General features: G+C 36.9%; 3 protein-coding genes across 4 annotated transcripts in view; 1 reads left to right on the top strand and 2 right to left on the bottom strand.

Moving 5' to 3' along the window:
* The first annotated feature begins 96 nt into the window (after nt 1–96).
* On the top strand, nt 97–2,397 carry dusp29 (dual specificity phosphatase 29). Its single transcript, XM_039650391.2, has 3 exons — nt 97–418; nt 1,190–1,413; nt 1,625–2,397. Exons 1-3 carry the CDS (start codon nt 258–260, stop codon nt 1,891–1,893), a joined length of 654 nt encoding a protein of 217 aa, XP_039506325.2. The 5' UTR covers nt 97–257; the 3' UTR covers nt 1,894–2,397.
* On the bottom strand, nt 2,179–14,484 carry adkb (adenosine kinase b). Of its 2 annotated transcripts, none has more exons than XM_039650363.2 (11): nt 14,326–14,484; nt 11,670–11,744; nt 11,492–11,545; nt 10,280–10,358; nt 9,991–10,163; nt 7,269–7,377; nt 6,937–7,107; nt 4,476–4,511; nt 4,269–4,383; nt 4,090–4,176; nt 2,179–2,764 (listed from the first exon to the last, which is right to left on the bottom strand). In XM_039650363.2, exons 1-11 carry the CDS (start codon nt 14,373–14,375, stop codon nt 2,640–2,642), a joined length of 1,074 nt encoding a protein of 357 aa, XP_039506297.2. In that variant the 5' UTR covers nt 14,376–14,484; the 3' UTR covers nt 2,179–2,639. The 2 variants fall into 2 exon arrangements, with proteins under 2 accessions (XP_039506297.2, XP_039506306.2); XM_039650372.2 differs by lacking the exon at nt 14,326–14,484 and adding an exon at nt 13,664–13,852.
* Nucleotides 14,485–15,277: 793 nt separating this feature from the next.
* Nucleotides 15,278–21,274, bottom strand: part of vclb (vinculin b) — a 35,599-nt gene continuing 29,602 nt past the window's right edge. Inside the window, exons 17-21 of the mRNA XM_039650332.2 lie at nt 21,008–21,132; nt 19,401–19,586; nt 18,384–18,587; nt 16,263–16,367; nt 15,278–16,186 (exon numbers count right to left, since the gene is read on the bottom strand). Coding sequence (XP_039506266.2) covers nt 16,040–16,186; nt 16,263–16,367; nt 18,384–18,587; nt 19,401–19,586; nt 21,008–21,132 — 767 coding nt within the window. The 3' untranslated portion in view covers nt 15,278–16,039. The remainder of the gene's footprint in view (nt 16,187–16,262; nt 16,368–18,383; nt 18,588–19,400; nt 19,587–21,007; nt 21,133–21,274) is intronic.

Genomic DNA, 21,274 nt, shown 5'->3' with positions numbered 1-21,274 from the left:
TCAATGTGTGGTCAGTTGATGCCAGTTATCAAGTGAATCACACACACACACACACACACAAACAAACAAACACGTGTGTTTCGGGGGTCAGCCCTCTCTAGTGAGGGAACAGGCCTCTAAAAATAACCCCGAAATCAACACACACCTCCGACCTGTAGTCAGACCAAAGCAGTCGAATCAAACTCAGCTCTCAAACCAACCTGAAAACACACAAATACATGTGTTTTATGCTGTTTTAATCGAATGCGCGGTTGAAAATGACCTCACGGAGGAAGTTTGGGGTGAAGTCTGAGGTAAGTGAAGTGAAAGAGGAATATGAGACACCAAACGGGTACGAGCTGGAGAAACACCTCACGCACGGCAGCGTCGCTTACACACACGTCAATGAGGTCTGGCCCAACGTCTACATCGGAAACGAGTGAGTCGTTTCATTTGACTAACCTTATTGTGATGATGCTAATTATAATGCAGGATCAACATTTACCCAATTAAGTCTACTAAACACTTACCTACGATATGTGGTATACTCAATTGAGAGTCAAATTTGAGACCGTTCACATTTAAATTTGGAACATTAACGGCTGTCAACGGTCGTGCTGTTAAGACGCGCTTTTAAAGGGACAGTGCACCCAAAAATTAAACTTCTGTTATAATTTACTCACCCTATTCCAATCTAAACATGGGGCCAGTTGCATAAACTTAGTTAGCTATAAGACAGTGTCTTAAGATCTAGTATGATGACCCACTTTAGTCAAGGGATTAGGGATAGGCTTTTTAACGTTAACTGACATTAAAAAATGTATTAACTTTTTTAAAGAAAAAATTTGATTATAGCTTGCAAGACTATAAAGCGGTTTATGCAATCGGCCCGGTATGTTTGTTCTGCTGAACACAAAAGAGTTATTTTGAAGGATATCGGTAAGCAAACAGTTGACGACGGTTCCCATTGACTTGAGGATAAGTAAATGACAGTTTTAACTTTTGGGTTAATTCCGTTAAATCGCATTCTGTCAAAATAACCCACGGAGACAATATCGTTTTCAAAAACTTGCACTTTGAAGCCGTTTTCAAAAGTTTGCGTTTTCATGCACCCAAAATGCAGCTGTAGTGTAATTGAACGGTCAAAACGCATACTTTTGCGTTTTTAGTTGAAAACAGCCCCCAGACTCAAGCTGTTGTTTCTGTGAAGAGAGACAGCTAAAGACCGATACAAGCTGAAGACGATGGGCATCACGCACATCCTGAACGCTGCGGAGGGCGAGTGGAACAGTGTGGACACGGGCGCTGAATACTATAGAGACATGGACGTCCATTACTACGGGATCACAGCGGAGGACGTTCCCACATTCAACCTCAGCCAGTACTTCTATTCTGCGGCTGAACACATCCACCAGACCCTCGCAAACCCACAGAGTGAGTTATGACTCTATTAAAGGGATGGTTGATTATGATTTCACTTTTCTAACTTTTGTTAGTGTGTAATGTTGTTGTGTGAGCATAAACAACACCTTCAAAGTTACAACGCTCAAAGTTCAAAGCAAAGGAAGATATTTGCTTTTAAAGAAATCGTTTTTTAAGGACTACAACAACTGCTGAGGTGTAGTCATCTTGTTTATTTCTCCAGATAAGCTTCTAGTTCACTGTGTGATGGGCCGCAGTCGCTCGGCCACACTCTTCCTGGCCTTCCTGATGATCTACGAGAACATGACGGTTGTAGACGCCATCGACCACGTCAAACGACGGCGACGCATCATCCCAAACTGGGGCTTCCTGAAGCAGCTGAGAGAGCTGGACGCACACCTGCTGGAGCAGAGAAGAGCTCAAAACACACAACCGCAGACACTGAAACACCATGACCAACAACATTTATGCTTGCAAAGCAGCAGCCAGTGAATAGTGTTCACGTTTTAGGTAGGTTTAGGGTTATAATAAAGCATATTAGATCAGATCTGTCTGAGCCGACTCACGTGTGAATGCTAACAGAAAGTTTTAGAGAGCTACCTATCGAACTACGGGAATATAAGCACACACACTCATGCACACACACACATACTCATGCACTCACACATACACATGCACACACACTCAAATGCTCAGACACACTCATGCATACACACTCACGCACACACACACTCACATACTCATGCACACACACAAAACAGAGATGTACAACTCTGGCACAGTTAAAATCTTTTTATTAAACTGGTCAGTTGAATGGTCGTGTTCCAGAAGAGGAAAAATCTTCCCACATCAGATACAGCTTATATGCATTTTTAAACATTGTGCGTTTAAGATACAATTTGGCATTTCATAATAAATGTAGACCTGAAAGACAAAAATTCAATTATATACTTCTGTTAATTTAATTTACCACTATTATTTTTTGGAAAATATAAATGCACTCATGTAAAAGGATATCATGGATCTTTAATAGATTAAATATAGAATTACACTGCAATGTAGCATAAAAACAGATCAAAGACAATCCGTACTAAAACACAAACTCATGTGGTCGTTGCAATCCTGAAAAATGCCCGTTTAACAGGAAACGTGTGTAAACAAATGTAGAGGCACGCAGGTTGTGTTGCCGAAGCTTCAGCAGAAAGAAAGAGAATGAGATGGAAAGATCCATGTTGGGATCATGGGAAATCGGGTTTCTCCGGGAAGGTGCAGCCCACTCGCCGGATGATGACATTAGCGGCGTAGTGTCCTGCGCGGATACACTCTTCCAACGGCTTCTCCTGAACCAGCTCTGACAGGAATCCTGTAATACACGCAAGTTGAAAAACATAAAACATACTCCAATAATACTTGTCTTATTTACAGCTTCAAAAAAAAAAAAATGTTAAAGGAGTAGTTCACTTTGAAAAAAAACAAAACAACTTTTGCTGATGATTTACTCACCCCCATGTCATCCAAGATGTCCATGTCTTTCTTTCTTCAGTTGAAAAGAAATGAAGGTTTTTGATGAAAACATTCCAGGATTTTTCTCCATATAATGGACTTCAATGGGGTCCAAACGGTTCTAGGTCCAAATGAGAGTTTCAGTGCAGCTTCAAAGGGCTTTAAATGACACCAGACGATGAATAAGGGTCTTATCTAGTGAAACGATCGCTCATTTAAAAAATAAATTAAATAGTTAAAGTTTTATAAGCACAAATACTCGCCTTGCTCTGTTCTGTGATGCGCGTTCGTGACTCTCCTGTACGAACTCGTTCATCCAAATGAACTAATTTTTTTTCGATGCCTTGAAGTGTCCTAGATAAGACCCTTATTCATCGTCTGGTGTCGTTTAAAGCTGCACTAAAACTGTCTTTTGGACCTTGAACCGTTTGGACCCCATTGAAGTCCATTATATGGAGAAAAATCCTGGAATGTTTTCATCAAAAACCTTCATTTCTTTTCGACTGAAGAAATAAAGACATGGACATCTTGGATGACATGGGGGTGAATAAATCATCAGCAAAAGATTTTTTTTAAAGTGAACTACTCCTTTAATAACTATAATAATTGTCAAGATGTCCATGTCTTTCTTTCTTCAGTCGAAAAGAAATGAAGGTTTTTGATGAAAACATTCCAGGATTTTCTCCATATAATGGACTTCAATGGGGTCCAAACGGTCCAAATGAGAATTTCAGTGCAGCTTCAAAGGGCTTTAAACGACACCAGACGATGAATAAGGGTCTTATCTAGCGAAACGATCGCTCATTTAAAAAATAAATTAAATCGTTTAAGTTTTATAAGCACAAATGTGCGCCTTGCTCTGTTCTGTGATGCGCGTTCGTGACTCCTGTTCGAACACAATTTTTTTTTCGATGACTCGAAGTGTCCTAGATAAGACCCTTATACATCGTCTGGTGTCGTTTAAAGCTGCACTGAAACTCTCATTTGGACCTTGAACCGTTTGGACCCCATTGAAGTCCATTATATGGAGAAAATCCTGGAATGTTTTCATCAAAAACCTTCATTTCTTTTCGACTGAAGAAAGAAAGACGTGGACATTTTGGATGACATGGGGGCGAGTAAATTATCAGCAAAAATTTTTTTAAAAGTGAACAATTCTCAAAAATGATCTGATGAATCATTTACCTCCCACAAAAGCGTCACCAGCACCATTCGTGTCCACAATGTCGTTCTGGTCGATGTCTACAACGGGAAACACTTTCACTTTATCACCTAAAAGAAGACAAAGACAATTAATAAAAAAAAAAAACATATGGAAGATAACTGATCTGAATCGGCGCGTTTGATTGGTTTGACGGACGTACCCACGGTGGCCACGGTGTCCTCTCTGCCCTGAGTGAACACCACAATCCTCTGCCTGTTCTTGTTGACTTTGGGCAGAGACTGGACCCTCCGTGCGATCTCAGCGATGTCTTCAGTCTGCAGGAACACCGGGAGAGTGTGTTATAGGAGCAGTCCATTCATTCACAAGTCTACATTACACATACGGCATTACAGTGCGTTTCACTCGCCTCAAAGCCCTGCTCCTTTGCAAATGTAGCGGCTTCCTACAGGTATAAAACAAACATCAGTCAACACACACAATCAAAGAGACGTGCCAAAACAATAACCAAATGTGTGGGGGTTAGTTAAAAACTAATAACTAAACTCATGACATTTAAAGTCCCCCTGTGGTGTAAATCCAACTGTTAATGTTGTTTATGTGGTGTTTTAATACGCTTTAAGACACAACATGAATAAGTTCATAAGTCGAGTATTTCCTCCTTAAAACTGTCTCAAAAACACGGTTTGATATCGCTGACGTCACAAACGACCTTGTAACCAATCAGATCAACGTGTGATCGTCAACTGAGCTGAGTGAGTGGAGGCGGGGCTCATTTGCATATTCATAGAACCGTGCATACTAAATGAGGCGAGGGTGTCGGGTTACATTCAAGCGATTTTAAGGCATGAAGAACTTTCTTCCAAGGAAAAACCTTTTAAATATGTCATTTTGGTGATCAAATATGAGTTCTAAGGGATTAAATGATTGACTAGAACGGGACTTTGTCTGCGTCCAAAATCGCATACTATGTGAATAGGTACTATATTTAAATAAGAACATACTTTGTGACCGTAAAAACTATGTTCTATATAGTATAAATGAGTCCGGTGTTCTGTCGATTTTTGCTGCCTTGTCGAAAAATGCTACCGTAGCGCGAATTGATCACAGAATGCCGATTAAAGTCGTATGAAATACAATTATAATACAGTTATCAGTAGCTACTATATACTACTGTTTTTATTTTTAAAATGGTGTGAAAAGTAAAAATTATCATAAAATATTCATCTTTGACTTGTCAAAGTACACCTTTCCTCATATCATATCATAGCAGTGGTGGAATGTAACGAAGTACAAATACTTTGTTACTTTACTTAAGTACATTTTTCACGCATCTTTACTTTACTTAAGTAGAATAAATAGTGCCTACTTTTTACTTTTACTTCGTTACATTTTGCAGCAATTATTCTACTTTCTACTCCACTACATTTCTACAACTTCTGTTACATTTTCATTACATTTTCTGATCAGTTTTTCCCCTGCCAAAACGTAATCTGACCGTCCGTTCGTTGCACGTTTGTCTCACCAGTGACGTTTGGTTGCCATAGATACATCAACCCGGTCACACTAAATGCGTCTCGCACGCAGTGTGTTTATCGTGCCATTTATACGCGAAAATTTGTTTTTATGTGCATAGAAAACGTACCGTGTGTAATATACTTTTGGTTAGGATTATGGCAAGCCAAGAGGTTCAGAATTACACCATAAATTAATCACGTTTACTGCCAAACATAGTTATTAATATATAGTAAGGATAAACATGATGTGCATATTGCCTAATTGCAAGCTTGTTTCAGAAATGGTGACAACAATTTTTTTTTCCATCATTATAGGAGTATTAGGTGGAACGAGTTAGAATTAAATGTTTTATTAATCATTAGAAAAAAATAGACATTAAGAGAATAAATTGTTATGCAAGTACTTTTACTTTTAATACTTAAAGTACATTTAAAATCAGGTACTTTTTACTTGTCATTGTGTTACTTCTACTTTTACTAAAGTAAATATTTATCGGTTTATTTGTACTTTTACTTAAGTACTGAGATTCAGCACTTCCTCCACCACTGCCTCATAGTAACTGAAACTTTCAGTTATTCTTTTTCAGCTGGCTGACCGTACAAAATTAATATTCATATGGTAGTAAGCATTTTTTAAAGGGAAATTAAACATTATAACTGGAAAATGAACCTTTTGTTAAAAAAAATAAAAAATACCGCGAGTCTGCACATGCGCATAACCGGTAAGTAGCAAATCTCGATGGGTAGCATGAATCGTCAGAACACCGGACGTACTACATGCGCCATGTTGTTGTCAGTCGCATGACATACTCCGTCACAACAGTGCGAACATTCCAGTGACTGCACCAACTTCGCACTGTTTTTAGTTCTGCTTTGTTTTCATCTGCGTTTTTTACGTCGTCTGAGTCGACAATCAAGAGGAGGCGTCGGTCAGCTTTTTCTCAAATAACATTTATTTACCTCATAAAACACACACAACCCTTATGAACAACAGATTTTTGGCAAAGAAAAAGCCATTTATTTGCTTGGCTATTACCATGGATAAATAAATATGAATGAATCAGTAGAGATACGCATGCGTGTCTGTGTTTATCTCCTAACGTTACAGACGCGTCTCCGGTTTCCGCCATTTTCAAATATAACCACAACAACTCCTCTCCCATGGCATCATGGGATAGTAAAGCGTCTATCATATGTGGACTTCAGAATCTCGACAAAAGTAGTAGGTCATCCGGGTACTTTTCGCCTACCGTTTTTCCAATTCTATGATTTCGGATGTATTACTCTGCTCACGTACTCTATAGTAGGGAAGTATTCGATTTCGGACAGTCTTTTAAAGATCTGAAGACTCACCGTCTCGTTTCCGAAGATGATGTCGACGTACGGCATGACCTTCATCAGCGGCTCTTTGAAGAACTGGCTGATGAAGGGGGCCGAGAGGTTGAGGCCGAAGATCTTGTTGTTGTCAGACGCGTGTTTGGCCACTTTGAGGATGGACTCTGGAGACACGGTCAGGAAAAAACCCTTCAGGACGGAGATCAGGAGTCAGATTTATACTTTAATAAGAGGAGCATTTTGACCAGAAAATGGTTTGGATGATTCAACATGATTGGTTTCTTGAATAAACGGCTTTATTCTCTCATTTGCACGTTCAAACTAGCATAATGCAAATGTGAATCGCTTACTGCGATGTAGTAAACTCGAGCTTTCTCCACCAGACTCCAGTTGCGATCGACATCCAGATGTTTCTCTTTATTATAGCAGTTTGCTGCGGCCAGGTTTGCAATCAGAGACCTACAAACACACAGTAATAATCAAACATCGAGCCTGAAAATCACCATGGAACATTATATATATATTAGGGTTGTGCAAAAATTAATTGCGATTAATCGCATCCAAAATAAAAGTCTGTGTTTACATAATATATTTGTGTGTGCTGTATATAATTATATTGTATATATAAATACACACACATGCATGTATATATTTAAGAAAATGTGTTAATCTATATTATATAAATATATATATATATACAGAATTTAAGCGCAAATAATTCTTAAATATATACATGCATGCATAGGTATTTATATATACAAAATAATTATATACAGCACACAAATATATTATGTAAACACAGACTTTTATTTTGGATGCGATTAATCGCAATTAATTTTTGCACAACCCTAATATATATATATATATATATATATATATATATATATATATATATATATATATTCAAATATTAGTAATGTGAGGCCAACTACTTGATTTTAAATGTGTATTTCTCTGTTTTATATGCATTGTGTTTGTTTTACATGTCTGGTGCAGTGATTGTATTTGTGAGCCCAAAACAGATTTCCCATTAGTACAATAAAGTACAGTATAATATACCATATTCAGTGCAGACAGATTGTAATAAACAACATAAATCAAAGATTGAACGCTCTAGGTAAAACTGCATTAATCCACTGATGAATCATACAGTCGTCTTTTAACTCTCTATATGGTGATGTTATCAGTATCGCCATAATTTCCATTATTATTATTTTTACTGTTAAATAGCATTATTATTACTATTAAAAATAATAATAACGGAAATAATGGGGTTTCATCTTGGACCAGTCCAGCATAATTGAATTGAGTGAAATATTAAGCTGTATGAAAAAATAAGAAATAATCTGAAGTATTAAGCTGTTATCAGACTGTAGTTATGATGCTGTATTTGATTTAAACATGTATCGATCTTGTTTTACAGTATATTATCTGCTATAAAATGTTTATATCAGTGTATCCCTGGATAAACTGGTGCATTTGGTACATAATAATGTTCTGATCTCTGATTTCATTCAAAGCCTGTTATTTCTCTTAGTATGAATTATGAAATTATTAAAAAGATTAGATTCATGTATTGATTAGATTGAGTTGAAGACTGGAAAAATGTTGCCTGGTTTGATGAGTCTCGATTTCTGTTGAGACATTCAGGTGGTAGAGTCAGAATTTGGCGTAAACCGAATGAGAACATCATGCCTTGTTACCACTGTGTGGTATGGTGTGGGGATGTTATGCTATGCTATCATTTTACCAAAGGTTTGTAAGAATTTTTAAAAGAAATTAATACTTGTATGCATCAATGACGCATTGAATGGATCAATAGTAACAGTAAAGACATTTATAATATTACAAAAGTTTCTTTTGTCAAAGAATCCTTAAGCAAAAATGAGTTTCCAAAAAAAATATGAAGCATCAACATTGATAATGATGTGCATCATCATATTACAATGATTTCTGAAGGATCATGTGACACTAAAGCGTGGAGTAATGATAAAAATTCAGCTTAATAAATAACACTTTACTATATATTCATTTAGAAAACAGCTGTTTTAACCCTTGTGCATCAATTAAAAGAAGTTACACATAGGTACATGGAGGACAAAAATGTCCATGTCAAAAAACTGTCATAAAAAATAATAATAAGTAAATCCCCCCAAAAATTAAATAGGTATAAGTTTATGAAAATTATTTATAAAAATTAATTTATATTTTATAAATCAGGTTGAACTCAAAACTCATAAATCTAAATAGGTTGTGTTCCAAATTTGAGGATGATATCTCAAAAAATGAGCTTTCGGTAACAGTTTGTTTGGGCGTAGTAACATATTTTCCCCACTGGGTGCCAGCAAAACCCCACTGGTGCTCACAGTGATTGGATTTGATATTTGCAGTTTTTCTCTCTCAGTCTTACAAACACACACATGCGCGCGCACACACACATATTTTTTATAACACACATACTAACATCCATACAAATATCGTTGCATAATTTATCCAGTTGGCTCTATAGTACGCCGAAGCAGAAAACAGGAAATGAAGTGATATTTGTTTTATAGGCCAAATCTGAAAAAAGGCACCATCAAAAAAAAATAAAAATAAAATAGTAAAAAATAAAATTTTGAAGCCTTGCCAACAGAACGAAAGCCTCTTAACAAAGATTGCATAATTTTATATTTAACTGAACCGGGGATTAAAAATGGCAGTTTTAATGGGTTTCAATGGGGACATTTTTGTCCAGAAGGCGCTGAGAGGGACTATTTTTTTGTACCTAATGCAAAAAATATTTTTTTTAAGGAAATGTCGGTGAAATAGTAAAACACCTGTGCCAAATTTCTTGCAGTTAGCTTTAACACAGGCAAACTGATAAAAAAAAAAAAAAACTAAAAAGGACAAAAATGTCCAGAAGGATGCAAAAGGGTTAAAATGAAATTATATTTAACAATTTTTACTGTATTCTTCTTGATCAAATTAACGCAGCCTCGGTGAGCAGGCGAGACTCCTTTCTAAAACAGTAAAACAAGTGCTAGTGCATGCATTTTAACTCGAACACGTGTATACGTGAGTGTGTCTGACCTGTTGTCTCCAGTAATGCAGGCCGCACACGTTCCTGTCGGTTCTTGACCTTGTTCATAATAATGAGCGTCAACATGAGCTTCGGCCGCTTTCTGCTTCAGAATCTCTCCAAAGTGATCCGTTCCTATACAGCCGAAGAACGTGGCCACTTTATGCGGCTCCTGGATCATCCACTGAGAGAGAGAAGATATCAAACACAGGATTATTCTGAGATGAAACTGCCTTCTCGTAATTTCCTGATACACACACACAGTATGCTGAGAAATAACTTAAGTGAGGGCCAGATTACCTGAGCGATTTTGACAGAGTTCTGTGTAGATCCACCGGCATGATACTCCACTTTACTCTTATTCACGATCTCATCAAACCTGCGGCACAAACAAGTTCCTGAGGTTACAGAATAGAAGTCTCTGCTGCCCTCCACAGGTCAACACTAAAACTACATTCACATGTCTGCTTTTCTGCTTTTAAAACACATTTTACTGCAGATTAACATTATTAGGACTGGGCGGCACCGTTTATATCATAGATATATATTTGTGCAATGGTTGAACATAAAAATATCACTTATTTCTAGTTTGTATTTTATCACCAATACACATCAATCATTCATTTTCCTAATATGTTGTCTGTGCCATTTGTCTTTAGCTTTCATATTATGATATAACTAAGGCTGGGCAATTATATCAATTATTTATGATACAGTATTGGTCAAAGGTTTGGAACAATTATGATTTTTTCTGCATTTATTTAATCAATTAATGAGTCACATTATGATTTTTTTTTTTGCAATATAAAAAAAGCTATTTTCAATGTGAATATATTTTTAAACTAATTTATTTCTGTGATTAAAGCTGAATTTTCAGCATCGTTACTCCAGTCTTCAGTGTCACAGAAACATTTTTTGACACAGAAACAGTGTCAGAAATCATTTTTTATTTTCATTTCTCATTTTTATCAATGTTGAAATGAAAATATTTTTACTCCATATTTTAAAATATTAAAGTTAAAATATTTTTAATATTTTTACTCCATATTTACTCAAAAAATACTCCATATTTTTGTGGAAACCGTGATACACTCCCATTCAAAAGTTTGAGAAGTAATTTACCAAAAAAATAAAAAAAAAGGAAATTAATACTTTTATTTAGCAGGAAAGCATTAAATTGATAAAAAATAATTATATTAAAGACATTTATAATGTTACGAAAGATTAAGAATTTTCTTTCTATCCGTCAAAGAATTGTGTAAAATATATAGTTTCAGTTTCTACAAAAATATGAAATATATTCCAATAGAAAAGTTATTTTAAATTGTAATAATATTTCCCAATACTACTGTTTTACTGCATTTTTATCAAATAAATGCAGCATTGGTGAGCAAAAACAGTACAAATCTTAACTAATCAGAAATGTTGACCAGTACTGTATATTCAAAGATTTTGCAGGTGAAATAACAATAAGCAACATTGCGAAGACAGCAGTGAACATAATTCACTTACAAAGCTTTATGTTTCTCCTCTGCCAGGATCTGATCATTGGGCTTCAATCCATACCTGCGCAGACACAAGTTAGTTATTGATGAATAATTAAACTAACAGTGCTCAAGAAAATCAACACAGTGTGTTTCTGGCTCAGGTTGTGTGATCACACAGAAACACACAGTTCGTCACTACTCACTTATCAAGAAAATCCTTATCCACCACAGCGGAGATGTCCAGCAGCGGATTCCCCATCCCAAACAGAGCGTTCTGACTGCAACACACACACACATCTTACAATACCTGATATTTACTCTTTATTTACTTTAATATATTACAATATTGCATTACTCACTAAAAAAGTATAATAATTACATTACTTAGTTTTACTTTTTATTTAAAGTTATGCATTATGTTACTTTTTCCAGGCCTTGCATGTTTTCATTACTATGCGTTCAACAAAATATGCATGTGAATTTCGTCATAACTTTCATCCAGATAACTTTAAAAACCGGACAATGCTGCATCTCCTCTACGCATTTTTAAAGTTTGACAACCCCTGTCTTAAAGGAGTAGTTCACTTTTAAAAAAAACTTTTGCTGATAATTTACTCGCCCCCATGTCAACCAAGATGTCCATGTCTTTCTTTCTTCAGTCGAAAAGAAATGAAGGTTTTTGATGAAAACATTCCAGGATTTTCTCCATATAATGGATTTCAATGGGGTCCAAACGGTTCAAGGTCAAAAAGACACTTTCAGTGCAAACTGCAAACTGTTCAAAGGGCTTTAAAAGATTTCAGACGATGAATATGGTTGTCATTTGGTTGATTCAACAAACGAAATGAACAAAATGACTCGGAAAAAGATTTGTTCATTTTGATGAACGAGTTCGAATAGGAGTCACGAACGTGCATCACAGAACAGAGCAAGGCGAGCATTTGTGCTTATAAAACTTAAACTTTGTTATTTATTTATTAAATGAGCACTCGTTTCGCTTGATAAGACTCTTATTCATCGTCTGGAATCGTTTAAAGCCCTTTTAAGCTGCTCTGAAAGTGTCTTTTGGACCTTGAACCGTTTGGACCCCATTGAAGTCCATTATATGGAGAAAATCCTGGAATGTTTTCATCAAAAACCTTCGTTTCTTTTCGACTGAAGAAAGCAAGACATGGACATCTTGGATGACATGGGGGTAAGTAAATTATCAGCAAAAGTTTTTTTTACAAAAGTGAACTACTCCTTTAATTGACTGTAATTGTATGCATAAGAACAGCATGAACATTCAGCTAATCTTCTAAAGTTTTCGGAAAGACATTGAGGAGCAGATCCAGAACATTCCTTCCCGAGGGAACTATTCCTTTAATATCCATTCTGAGCGTGACAGGTGGAGGTCACATGACCCGGGGTTTCAGTGACACTGCCTTTGAGACATGAACCCTTGGTGGGCCACACACACCAGAATCGGACTCTTTCATACGGTGAAGCGGACATCAGATGTACAGCCCTCCTCGTTATCATTCTGTGACGCTTTCTATATAATGAACAGGTTTAAATGGACTAATACTATTAGCCTGACAAACCAGTTGTGTGTCGAGTCGACTTGCTAAAAGTTCACAACAAAAACAGTTAAACTGCTTTTTAACATTGTGAAAAGTTGACGCACCCTGAAATCTAATATCTGAACATGTGTGTGTTAAATGGGTTTTACATGGGAATGTGTTTACAGCTCAGAGCACATGCTATAGTGCTGACTAAACACATGCAGCACACACACACACACCAAAACTATACACGTTGGCCAACATTCAAGTGAAACCTTGATAAGCATCAATTTGTCAGGGAACTGAAATGAAAACTGCCACAAGTGATCAGTGAATGGACATTTGCATTCTGCCATATATAACGTGTTCATGCATTATTACTGCAACATATGAGTATACATGCACATTAATCTGACAGTTATATATATATATATATATATACACATACACACACACACACACACACATATATATATATATATATATATATATACACACACACACACACCCACATATAAGCTGAATAAGAAGAATAAATAAAAATAAAGCACGTTTCAAGGAAATAAAGCACGTTACATCATAAAGACAAGCAATGCCCAACCCGGAAGTACACAAACAGAGAGACTGACTGAATACACACTGCTGTACTGTACCTGACTGTCGGCATGATCACACACACACTGATTGCCTGCAGTAAAACTGATTCTGTGCTCTCGCGCCCCGTCCACGCTGCGAGCGCGTGCGTCTGTTCTCCTTCTCCACACACACACACACTCCTGACACAACCCGGAAGCCGAAATCACTCCAGAGCTCCAGATGATTGGTTACATCACATCCATTATAGGTTACATCATCACACGCATGGGCGGATCGCCCTGGTTGGCTGACTAGCCCACATGTGTTTTTAAGGTCTGAAATGTTACTATCATAACATGTGTCGCGCGTGCACTGCGTGGAGAGACAACATGCATGAACTCTGCTGCATATGACGTCATGATGGCACGCGCAGGGGAATGAATGCGCTGCTGGTACATTTTGTTCAGGCAACAGACAGAGCAACCACAAACATACTCGGATCCATAATGTTTAAGATGCATTAAATTAATTTCTGCATATCAAATCATAAACCACTCGAGTGCACGACGCAAGTCGGTGTTATCGATGTGTGTGTGTGTGTGTGTTGTGAGCTCTGCTGTGATGAAATAAAAAGATCCCCTGCCTGAACTCGATGATTCACAGATGCACATCGTGATTCTGACAGATAAACAGACTCGCAATCAAAGCACCGACTGTGTGTGTGTGTGTGTGTGTTTACCTCAACGCCTTCTGCGCGCGCGAGCCGCCAGTACATTCACACACCGACATCTTCCTTCTCACACTGACACACACACACTCTCCAGCTGCTCTCAGATCATTTGTGTTTCGTGCTGATGCATTTGGCAATTTGCATTACTCAATTCCGTGGTAATCATGCAGGATACATCACAATATTTATTATTGTAAGGGTTATTTTGCCTGCATATTATCTCCGTCCTTACATAAAATCAATACCATAGTTATCACCTATTAATACCGTAACACTGGCGTTTATACTTGTACTCGCACATAAAAGTCCCATAAATGTTCATAAAAATAGAGGTTGAGCTCAGAGTTAATTGTAATATTAAAGAATAAATGAAAATGATTCACTCAAATTGAGTTTTGAAATGTAAAATGTAAAAATTTCACTTAAAAAATTGAGAAATTAATACTATTTAATAATGTATATTCAATTTTTAATTAAAAATATTTCCCCCTAATTATTTTTCTGCCTTACCTTCAATCAGTTATTTCAGTATCGAGACACTATTATATATTTTTTAATAAAAATAGTTTTAAACTTAAATTTTAATTTTAGTAATTAAAAGTTTTTTTTAAAATGTCTATATATATTTTTAATTAATTTTAATTATATAGTACATCAAGTTAAACTAAATGAAGACGAGAAATGTTGCTTTGGCAACTAGCTAAAATAAAATAAGTACTTTTTATTCAGTTATTTTTAGTTAACTATAACAACGCTGCCTTCAGAACCTGTTTAACTTGAGGATATCTTACTCTATGTCAAAAAAAATTAGCAAAATTGTCTATTGTTAGAACATAACAGAGATCATAACTGTGGTAAAAACAGCAAAGCACAGACTGAAGACATTGTTTAATAAATTGCTTCAGATTTAGAGAGCCAAACTCATATTTAAAAATGAAGAAATATAGTCCCACACATATGATTGAGCTGATAATAAGTTCTTTTATTATGACAAGGCACATTAGGTCTTACAGGCTGTCTTTAAAGATGAACACATTATTTACATTAAATCTGCTGGTCTCCTCAACCATAGAAAAGGCAAATATATGCATATTCTCACTCATATAAATATACTTGAGTGTGCATTCTGCAAGGGATTTTAGTAGTGTATTAGCACAGTGACGTCTTAGTGGAAATACAAGGATGGCAGTGTGTGTGTGTGTGTGTGTGTGTGGGGATATATAATGCTAATGGACTGGTTTTGCATAGTCCTGAAGCTCTGATTACACCTGTATTTCTTGTATCAGAGAGTTTGCAGCGTCATCCCTGAATGAAAGGTTTCATCCACTAACCAGTTACCAACATTAGGGCATTTATATGCGCTCATCAACACTTTTCATTAAAAAGCACAATATGAGGATTTCATAATCCAAAATCTGTGCTTGTTCGTGAAGACGTTTTGTTGGTGACATTTAATAATACATTCAAAGAGTGAAAACAAGGCTGGTGAGAAATTATATTTATATATGACACGTTATAGATCCACATTTTGTAAAAAAAAAAAAAAAAAAAGGTCAAAACAAAAATCATTTTTCGCAAATTATAAAAGCAATGTGTTTTTTTTTTACACTCAATGACATTGAAGAACACCGGTTTTGATAGTGGGATTGTTTAGTCCACCGGGTGGATGAGATGTCTGCATTGACATCGATGACTTGGACAGTGCATGCTGGGATATGTTGGCTCACTGGTACCAGGGTGTCTTGCGGACCCAGCGCAGGGTGAAGCCGGCGTCTGTGCGGATCTTGATGGACGCGGCCTCGGCTTCTCTCACCGTCTCCTTCACCGACTGCATCAGGTTCTGGGCGTTGTGGACCAGCATCTCCGTGGCCTACGAGAGAACCAGCACACATTCAGACGGGTTTCCTGATTTTAAATGAGAAACGGCAGTGGGTTTGACATCTGACCTGCTCTGATTCCTCCTCGCTGATGTTGGTGCGTCCCAGCATGGTGGCCTTCACGGTGGAGAGGATCTTCAGCTGTGTGCTGATGGTAGGAATCCTCTCACACACCTACAGAAAGACGCGGAAATACTTTGAGTCATGATTTTTACAAGAACAAACAGTCATAATCGTTATCGTTATCAGCCCGATAAGAAAATTTGGCCGATATATTAAAGCTGATAAATAATGTATTATTTCCTTCAGATGTGCACTGTTCAACATGATGGCTTTGAATTGCTTGAAATATGATTGGAAACACTTTAAAAAATGAAAATACGGCAAAGTGCAACATTTTCTTATCGCTACATAAAATTATAATGATAATATTATAATTGTGTGATTGGGACATTTGTTTTTCTAATAGTGTCCCAAAAATTATATAAAAACTTGGATTTAGCTTTAAAAGGCCAATATATATCGGTTATCGGCTTTCAAGTATAAAGAATTATCGGTTATCGATACAGAAAAGTGCAACATTTTCTAATCGGCTACATAAAATTATAATGAAAATATTATAATTGTGTGATTGAGACATTTGTTTTTCTAATAGTGTCTCAAAAAATATATAAAAACTTGGAATTAGCTTTAAAAGGCCAATATATATCGGTTATCGGCTTTCAAGTATAAAGAATTATCGGTTATCGATACGGAAAAGTGCAACATTTTCTTATCGGCTACATAAAAATTATAATGATAATATTATAATTGTGTGATTGAGACATTTGTTTTTCTAATAGTGTCTCAAAAATGATATAAAAACTTGGATTTCGCTTTTAAAGGCCAATATATATCGGTTATCGGCTTTCAATTATAAAGAATTATCGGTTATCGGTACGGAAAAGTGCAACATTTTCTTATCGGCTACATAAAATTATAATGATAATATTATAATTGTGTGATTGGGACATTTGTTTTTCTAATAGTGTCCCAAAAATTATATAAAAACTTGGATTTAGCTTTAAAAGGCCAATATATATATCGGTTATCGGCCTTCAAGTATAAAGAATTATCGGTTATCGATACAGAAAAGTGCAACATTTTCTAATCGGCTACATAAAATTATAATGATAATATTATAATTGTGTGATTGGGACATTTGTTTTTCTAATAGTGTCCCAAAAATTATATAAAAACTTGGATTTAGCTTTAAAAGGCCAATATATATATCGGTTATCGGCCTTCAAGTATAAAGAATTATCGGTTATCGATACAGAAAAGTGCAACATTTTCTAATCGGCTACATAAAATTATAATGAAAATATTATAATTGTGTGATTGAGACATTTGTTTTTCTAATAGTGTCTCAAAAATTATATAAAAACTTGGAATTAGCTTTAAAAGGCCAATATATATCGGTTATCGGCTTTCAAGTATAAAGAATTATCGGTTATCGATACGGAAAAGTGCAACATTTTCTTATCGGCTCCATAAAATTATAATGATAATATTATAATTGTGTGATTGGGACATTTGTTTTCTAATAGTGTCTCAAAAATTATATAAAAACTTGGATTTAGCTTTAAAAGGCGAATATATATCGGTTATCAGCTTTCAAGTATAAAGAATTATCGGTTATCGATACGGAAAAGTGCAACATTTTCTTATCGGCTACATAAAATTATAATGATAATATTATAATTGTGTGATTGAGACATTTGTTTTCTAATAGTGTCTCAAAAATTATATAAAAACTTGGATTTAGCTTTTAAAGGCCAATATATATCGGTTATCGGCTTTCAAGTATAAAGAATTATCGGTTATCGGTATCAGCGCAATCCTAGTTTCGTTATTAGTTGAACCAATAGAACGAATTTGCCGCTTTTTCTGAACGAGTCCATATTGATGGCCAAATTGTTTTGGTGAATAGATTCAAAAGAGTCGCTTAGATGAATCACTGAATCAAAAGCCACAAAATTGGCTAAACCCTACAAACAAGCGCAGCAAACATGGAAATTGCATTTTAAATCACATCCTGGTCTCAGTTCGGTTTGCTTTTGAGCATTTTTGAAGTGCACACATTAGCCAAAACTCTTCCCAGACTGCACCACATCAACACACGTGTCAACCTTGACTTCCTCTTCTTACCTGCAGCAGGTTTGTTCGTATGCGTTTGTCGGTGCACTGCTTGGCGACCTCTTTGGCGAGGCGCGTGACCTCGTCGGAGGCTTTGGCGATGTCTTTGGCACACTGGATGAGCGCCCTCTTGTTCCCGCCGCTTCCTCGGACCAGTCGAGACATCTCGGCCATCAGCAGAGCCATGCGCTTGGCGGCGCCGATGATGTCATTACCCTGCAAAAACAGTCATCGTTTAACTCATCCTGGCTTTCTGTAACAAATCCTTCCCTCGCGGGTCAAAATGACCCGCAGCCCGAAAAATATACCGAATTTGTTTTGTTTTTTATCCAGAAAGTTTATTTTATTTCATTTTGCGTTTTATTTGTGGAGATTTTTTGTTATTTTTATTTTATTTACCTCTAAATTACTAGATTTGATCAATACATAATAAATAAATAATAATTTAAGCACATTCCTCACATTCTTTCAACTTAAATTCAAAATAACTCATAATTTCATGCATAAGCCTTTTAATTCAGCTCAAAATATCTTACATTGGGAGTCTTTGCCGACCTCTTGCGGAAAAATAAATATATAACATCATATTTTATGACTCTCGCCACTAGATGGCCTTATAGCTCTATATGGAGCAAATGATCTGTTCTGCTGGGTCCTAAAGTCAGTTTCTCTTCATACAAATAGACATTTTAAAATAATTTTTGGGTAAAGTTTTAGCATTTTTAGTTTGAATTTTTAGTATTTTTAGTTTTTCTATGTGTACTGAAGCATTCCTCGCATTCCATTAAATCCTAAGGGGGTCAAATTGACTCGTGAGGGAAGGATTTGTTACTTTTTTAAACTTTGACTACAAAACTCCTCAAATCCATCAAATATTTTTGGAGTGTATTCGTGGTTGAACTGCGACAAACCCTCTGATTTAAAATAAAAAACACATTCTGGGTCAAAATGACCCAAAGGAAGGATGAGTTTTTTTCTTTAATAACCCGCATGGATCCAAACCCATCCAGCAGACTCTTTGGCACTGACCTTGCTGGACCACTTGCGGGCCTCGTCGTGCAGCTGCCGGGCCGCCACCATCATGGGCTCGCTGATCACCTCTCCGGCCTGCGTCTCCGGGAACTCCTCGTCCTTCTCCTCGGGGGGTGGAGGTCTGGGCGGAGGCACTTCACCCTCCGGCAGGGGCGGCTTTGGAGGGGCCGCGGTGTCGCTGATCTGAAGAAGAAGCCGCGTTACTCTTGTAATGAGTGTGTGTGTGCATGTTTCCCGTGGTGAACAGGTTCGGTAGTGAGGCGTGGTCCAGATCAGCTCATGTTATTTATAGTGTGTATTGAAGCACTCAATAGAAAGAAGCAACTAATGCACCACTCCTCCATAGGCTTCTATTGTAACTGAAATTGCCAGAAAAGTTATTAAAGACATCGTTAAAATAGTGTCTACAGCGGCTCAACCTTAAGTTTATCAAGAGACGAGAATACTTTCTTTGTGCAAAAAACACAAAAATAACGAGTCGAGTGAGTTCACGTAGTGTAACAGCGCAGCGCTTCTAGGTTCTACGTCACACGCAGGCTCGCTATTGGCCGACGCTGGTCATGTGTGTGATGTGTGACTTACAACCTAGAAGCGCTACGCTGTTACACTATGTGAAATCTCGAGGCCCACAGAGAAGAACAGGAATAGTTTTGTTTGTTTTTTGCACACAGAAAGTATTCTCATCTCTTGATAAACTTAAGGTCGAGCCGCGGTAGTGTCTTTAATAACTTTTCCGGCACGTTTCAGTCCTAAGAAGCCTATGGAGGAGTGATCCAGCTAGAGCCCGACCGATACGAAGGCCGATACGATACAAATCTTTTTTGGTTTTAAAATCCGATATGCTGATATATCGGCCGAAATTTTTAACATTTTTTATTTCAGAAAGGCGCAACAAAACATTAACAGATTTCCCTAACATTAGTTATTTGTAGTTATTTATGAGTTTTGACCAAAATAATATGATAATGCATTTCTTTCTAAAAGTTTCTTTTATTGTCACAACAGAACAGACTGATGATAGTGGCATTAGCTAGCTTTGTGGTTAGCTAGTCTATGATGAACCATAATTTAGCAATGGATTACGTCATACTGCAAATTGTAAAGCATACATTTTCAATATAACAGGCCGAGGAAACTTCCGCCGGCCACATATTTTGTCCTGCTTATTTTAGTTAAAAGGACTGATGGGGATGTTCTTTTAATTGTTATTCAAGCAATGTATGTCTCGTGAACAACTCAACGAGTGTTGCCAACAGGAACGGTGTAGAGCGCCCTCTGGTGGACAAACTACACAACACTCATGACATGGTTCAAGCGTGTTTCGTCTGTTTTTATTTTATTTTTGAAATATTCATTTATCGGCCATTATAACTGCCGATACCGATAGTTTGGAAAATGCCTAATATCGGCCGATAATATCGGTCTGGCTCTAGATCCAGCTCTCAGATTTAATCAGAAATATCTTCGTTTGTGTTCTGAAGATGAATGAAAGTCTTACGGGGAACAACATGAGGGATAGTTTTCATTTCGGGGTGAACTATCCCTTTAAAAGCGTGTGTGAACCGTGAACTGTAAAGCATGCATGCGTCTGCGGTGGATCTGACCTGCAGCTGCTCCAGGTCCGGAGGTGGAGGAGGGAAGTCCGGCTCCTGAGGCTGGAACGACTCTCTCACTTTAGCCACGGCACTCAGGATCTTATAACCCGAGTCCAGGAAGCCCCTCTGAAGGCCTGGCGAGGAACACACGGCCCATAACCAGGGTTGCACGATTGGATTAACCAAGACAAAAAACTAAATCTTGACAAAAACGTACATCTCGATGTTTTCTTGGATTTTATCGATAGCGATAATTAGACAACATTTTGCTTAATT

This window comes from Pimephales promelas, chromosome 17 (genome assembly GCF_988280905.1).
Source record: "Pimephales promelas chromosome 17, fPimPro1.hap1.1, whole genome shotgun sequence".
Classification (NCBI taxonomy): Eukaryota; Metazoa; Chordata; class Actinopteri; order Cypriniformes; family Leuciscidae; genus Pimephales; species Pimephales promelas.
The sequence above is the reverse complement of the archived record's forward strand: the minus strand, read 5'-3'. Positions and strand labels throughout refer to the sequence as shown.

Coding starts and splice junctions, on each gene's coding strand:
- adkb (XM_039650363.2), bottom strand. CDS start 14,375: ATGTCGGTGTGTGAATGTACTGGCGGCTCGCGCGCGCAGAAGGCGTTG. Junction 11,546..11,669: donor GATAAGGATTTTCTTGATAA/GTGAGTAGTGAC, acceptor GTGTCTGCGCAG/GTATGGATTGAAGCCCAATG. Junction 4,177..4,268: donor GGACACCGTGGCCACCGTGG/GTACGTCCGTCA, acceptor GTCTTCTTTTAG/GTGATAAAGTGAAAGTGTTT.
- dusp29 (XM_039650391.2), top strand. CDS start 258: ATGACCTCACGGAGGAAGTTTGGGGTGAAGTCTGAGGTAAGTGAAGTG. Junction 419..1,189: donor AACGTCTACATCGGAAACGA/GTGAGTCGTTTC, acceptor GTTTCTGTGAAG/AGAGACAGCTAAAGACCGAT. Junction 1,414..1,624: donor GACCCTCGCAAACCCACAGA/GTGAGTTATGAC, acceptor TTATTTCTCCAG/ATAAGCTTCTAGTTCACTGT.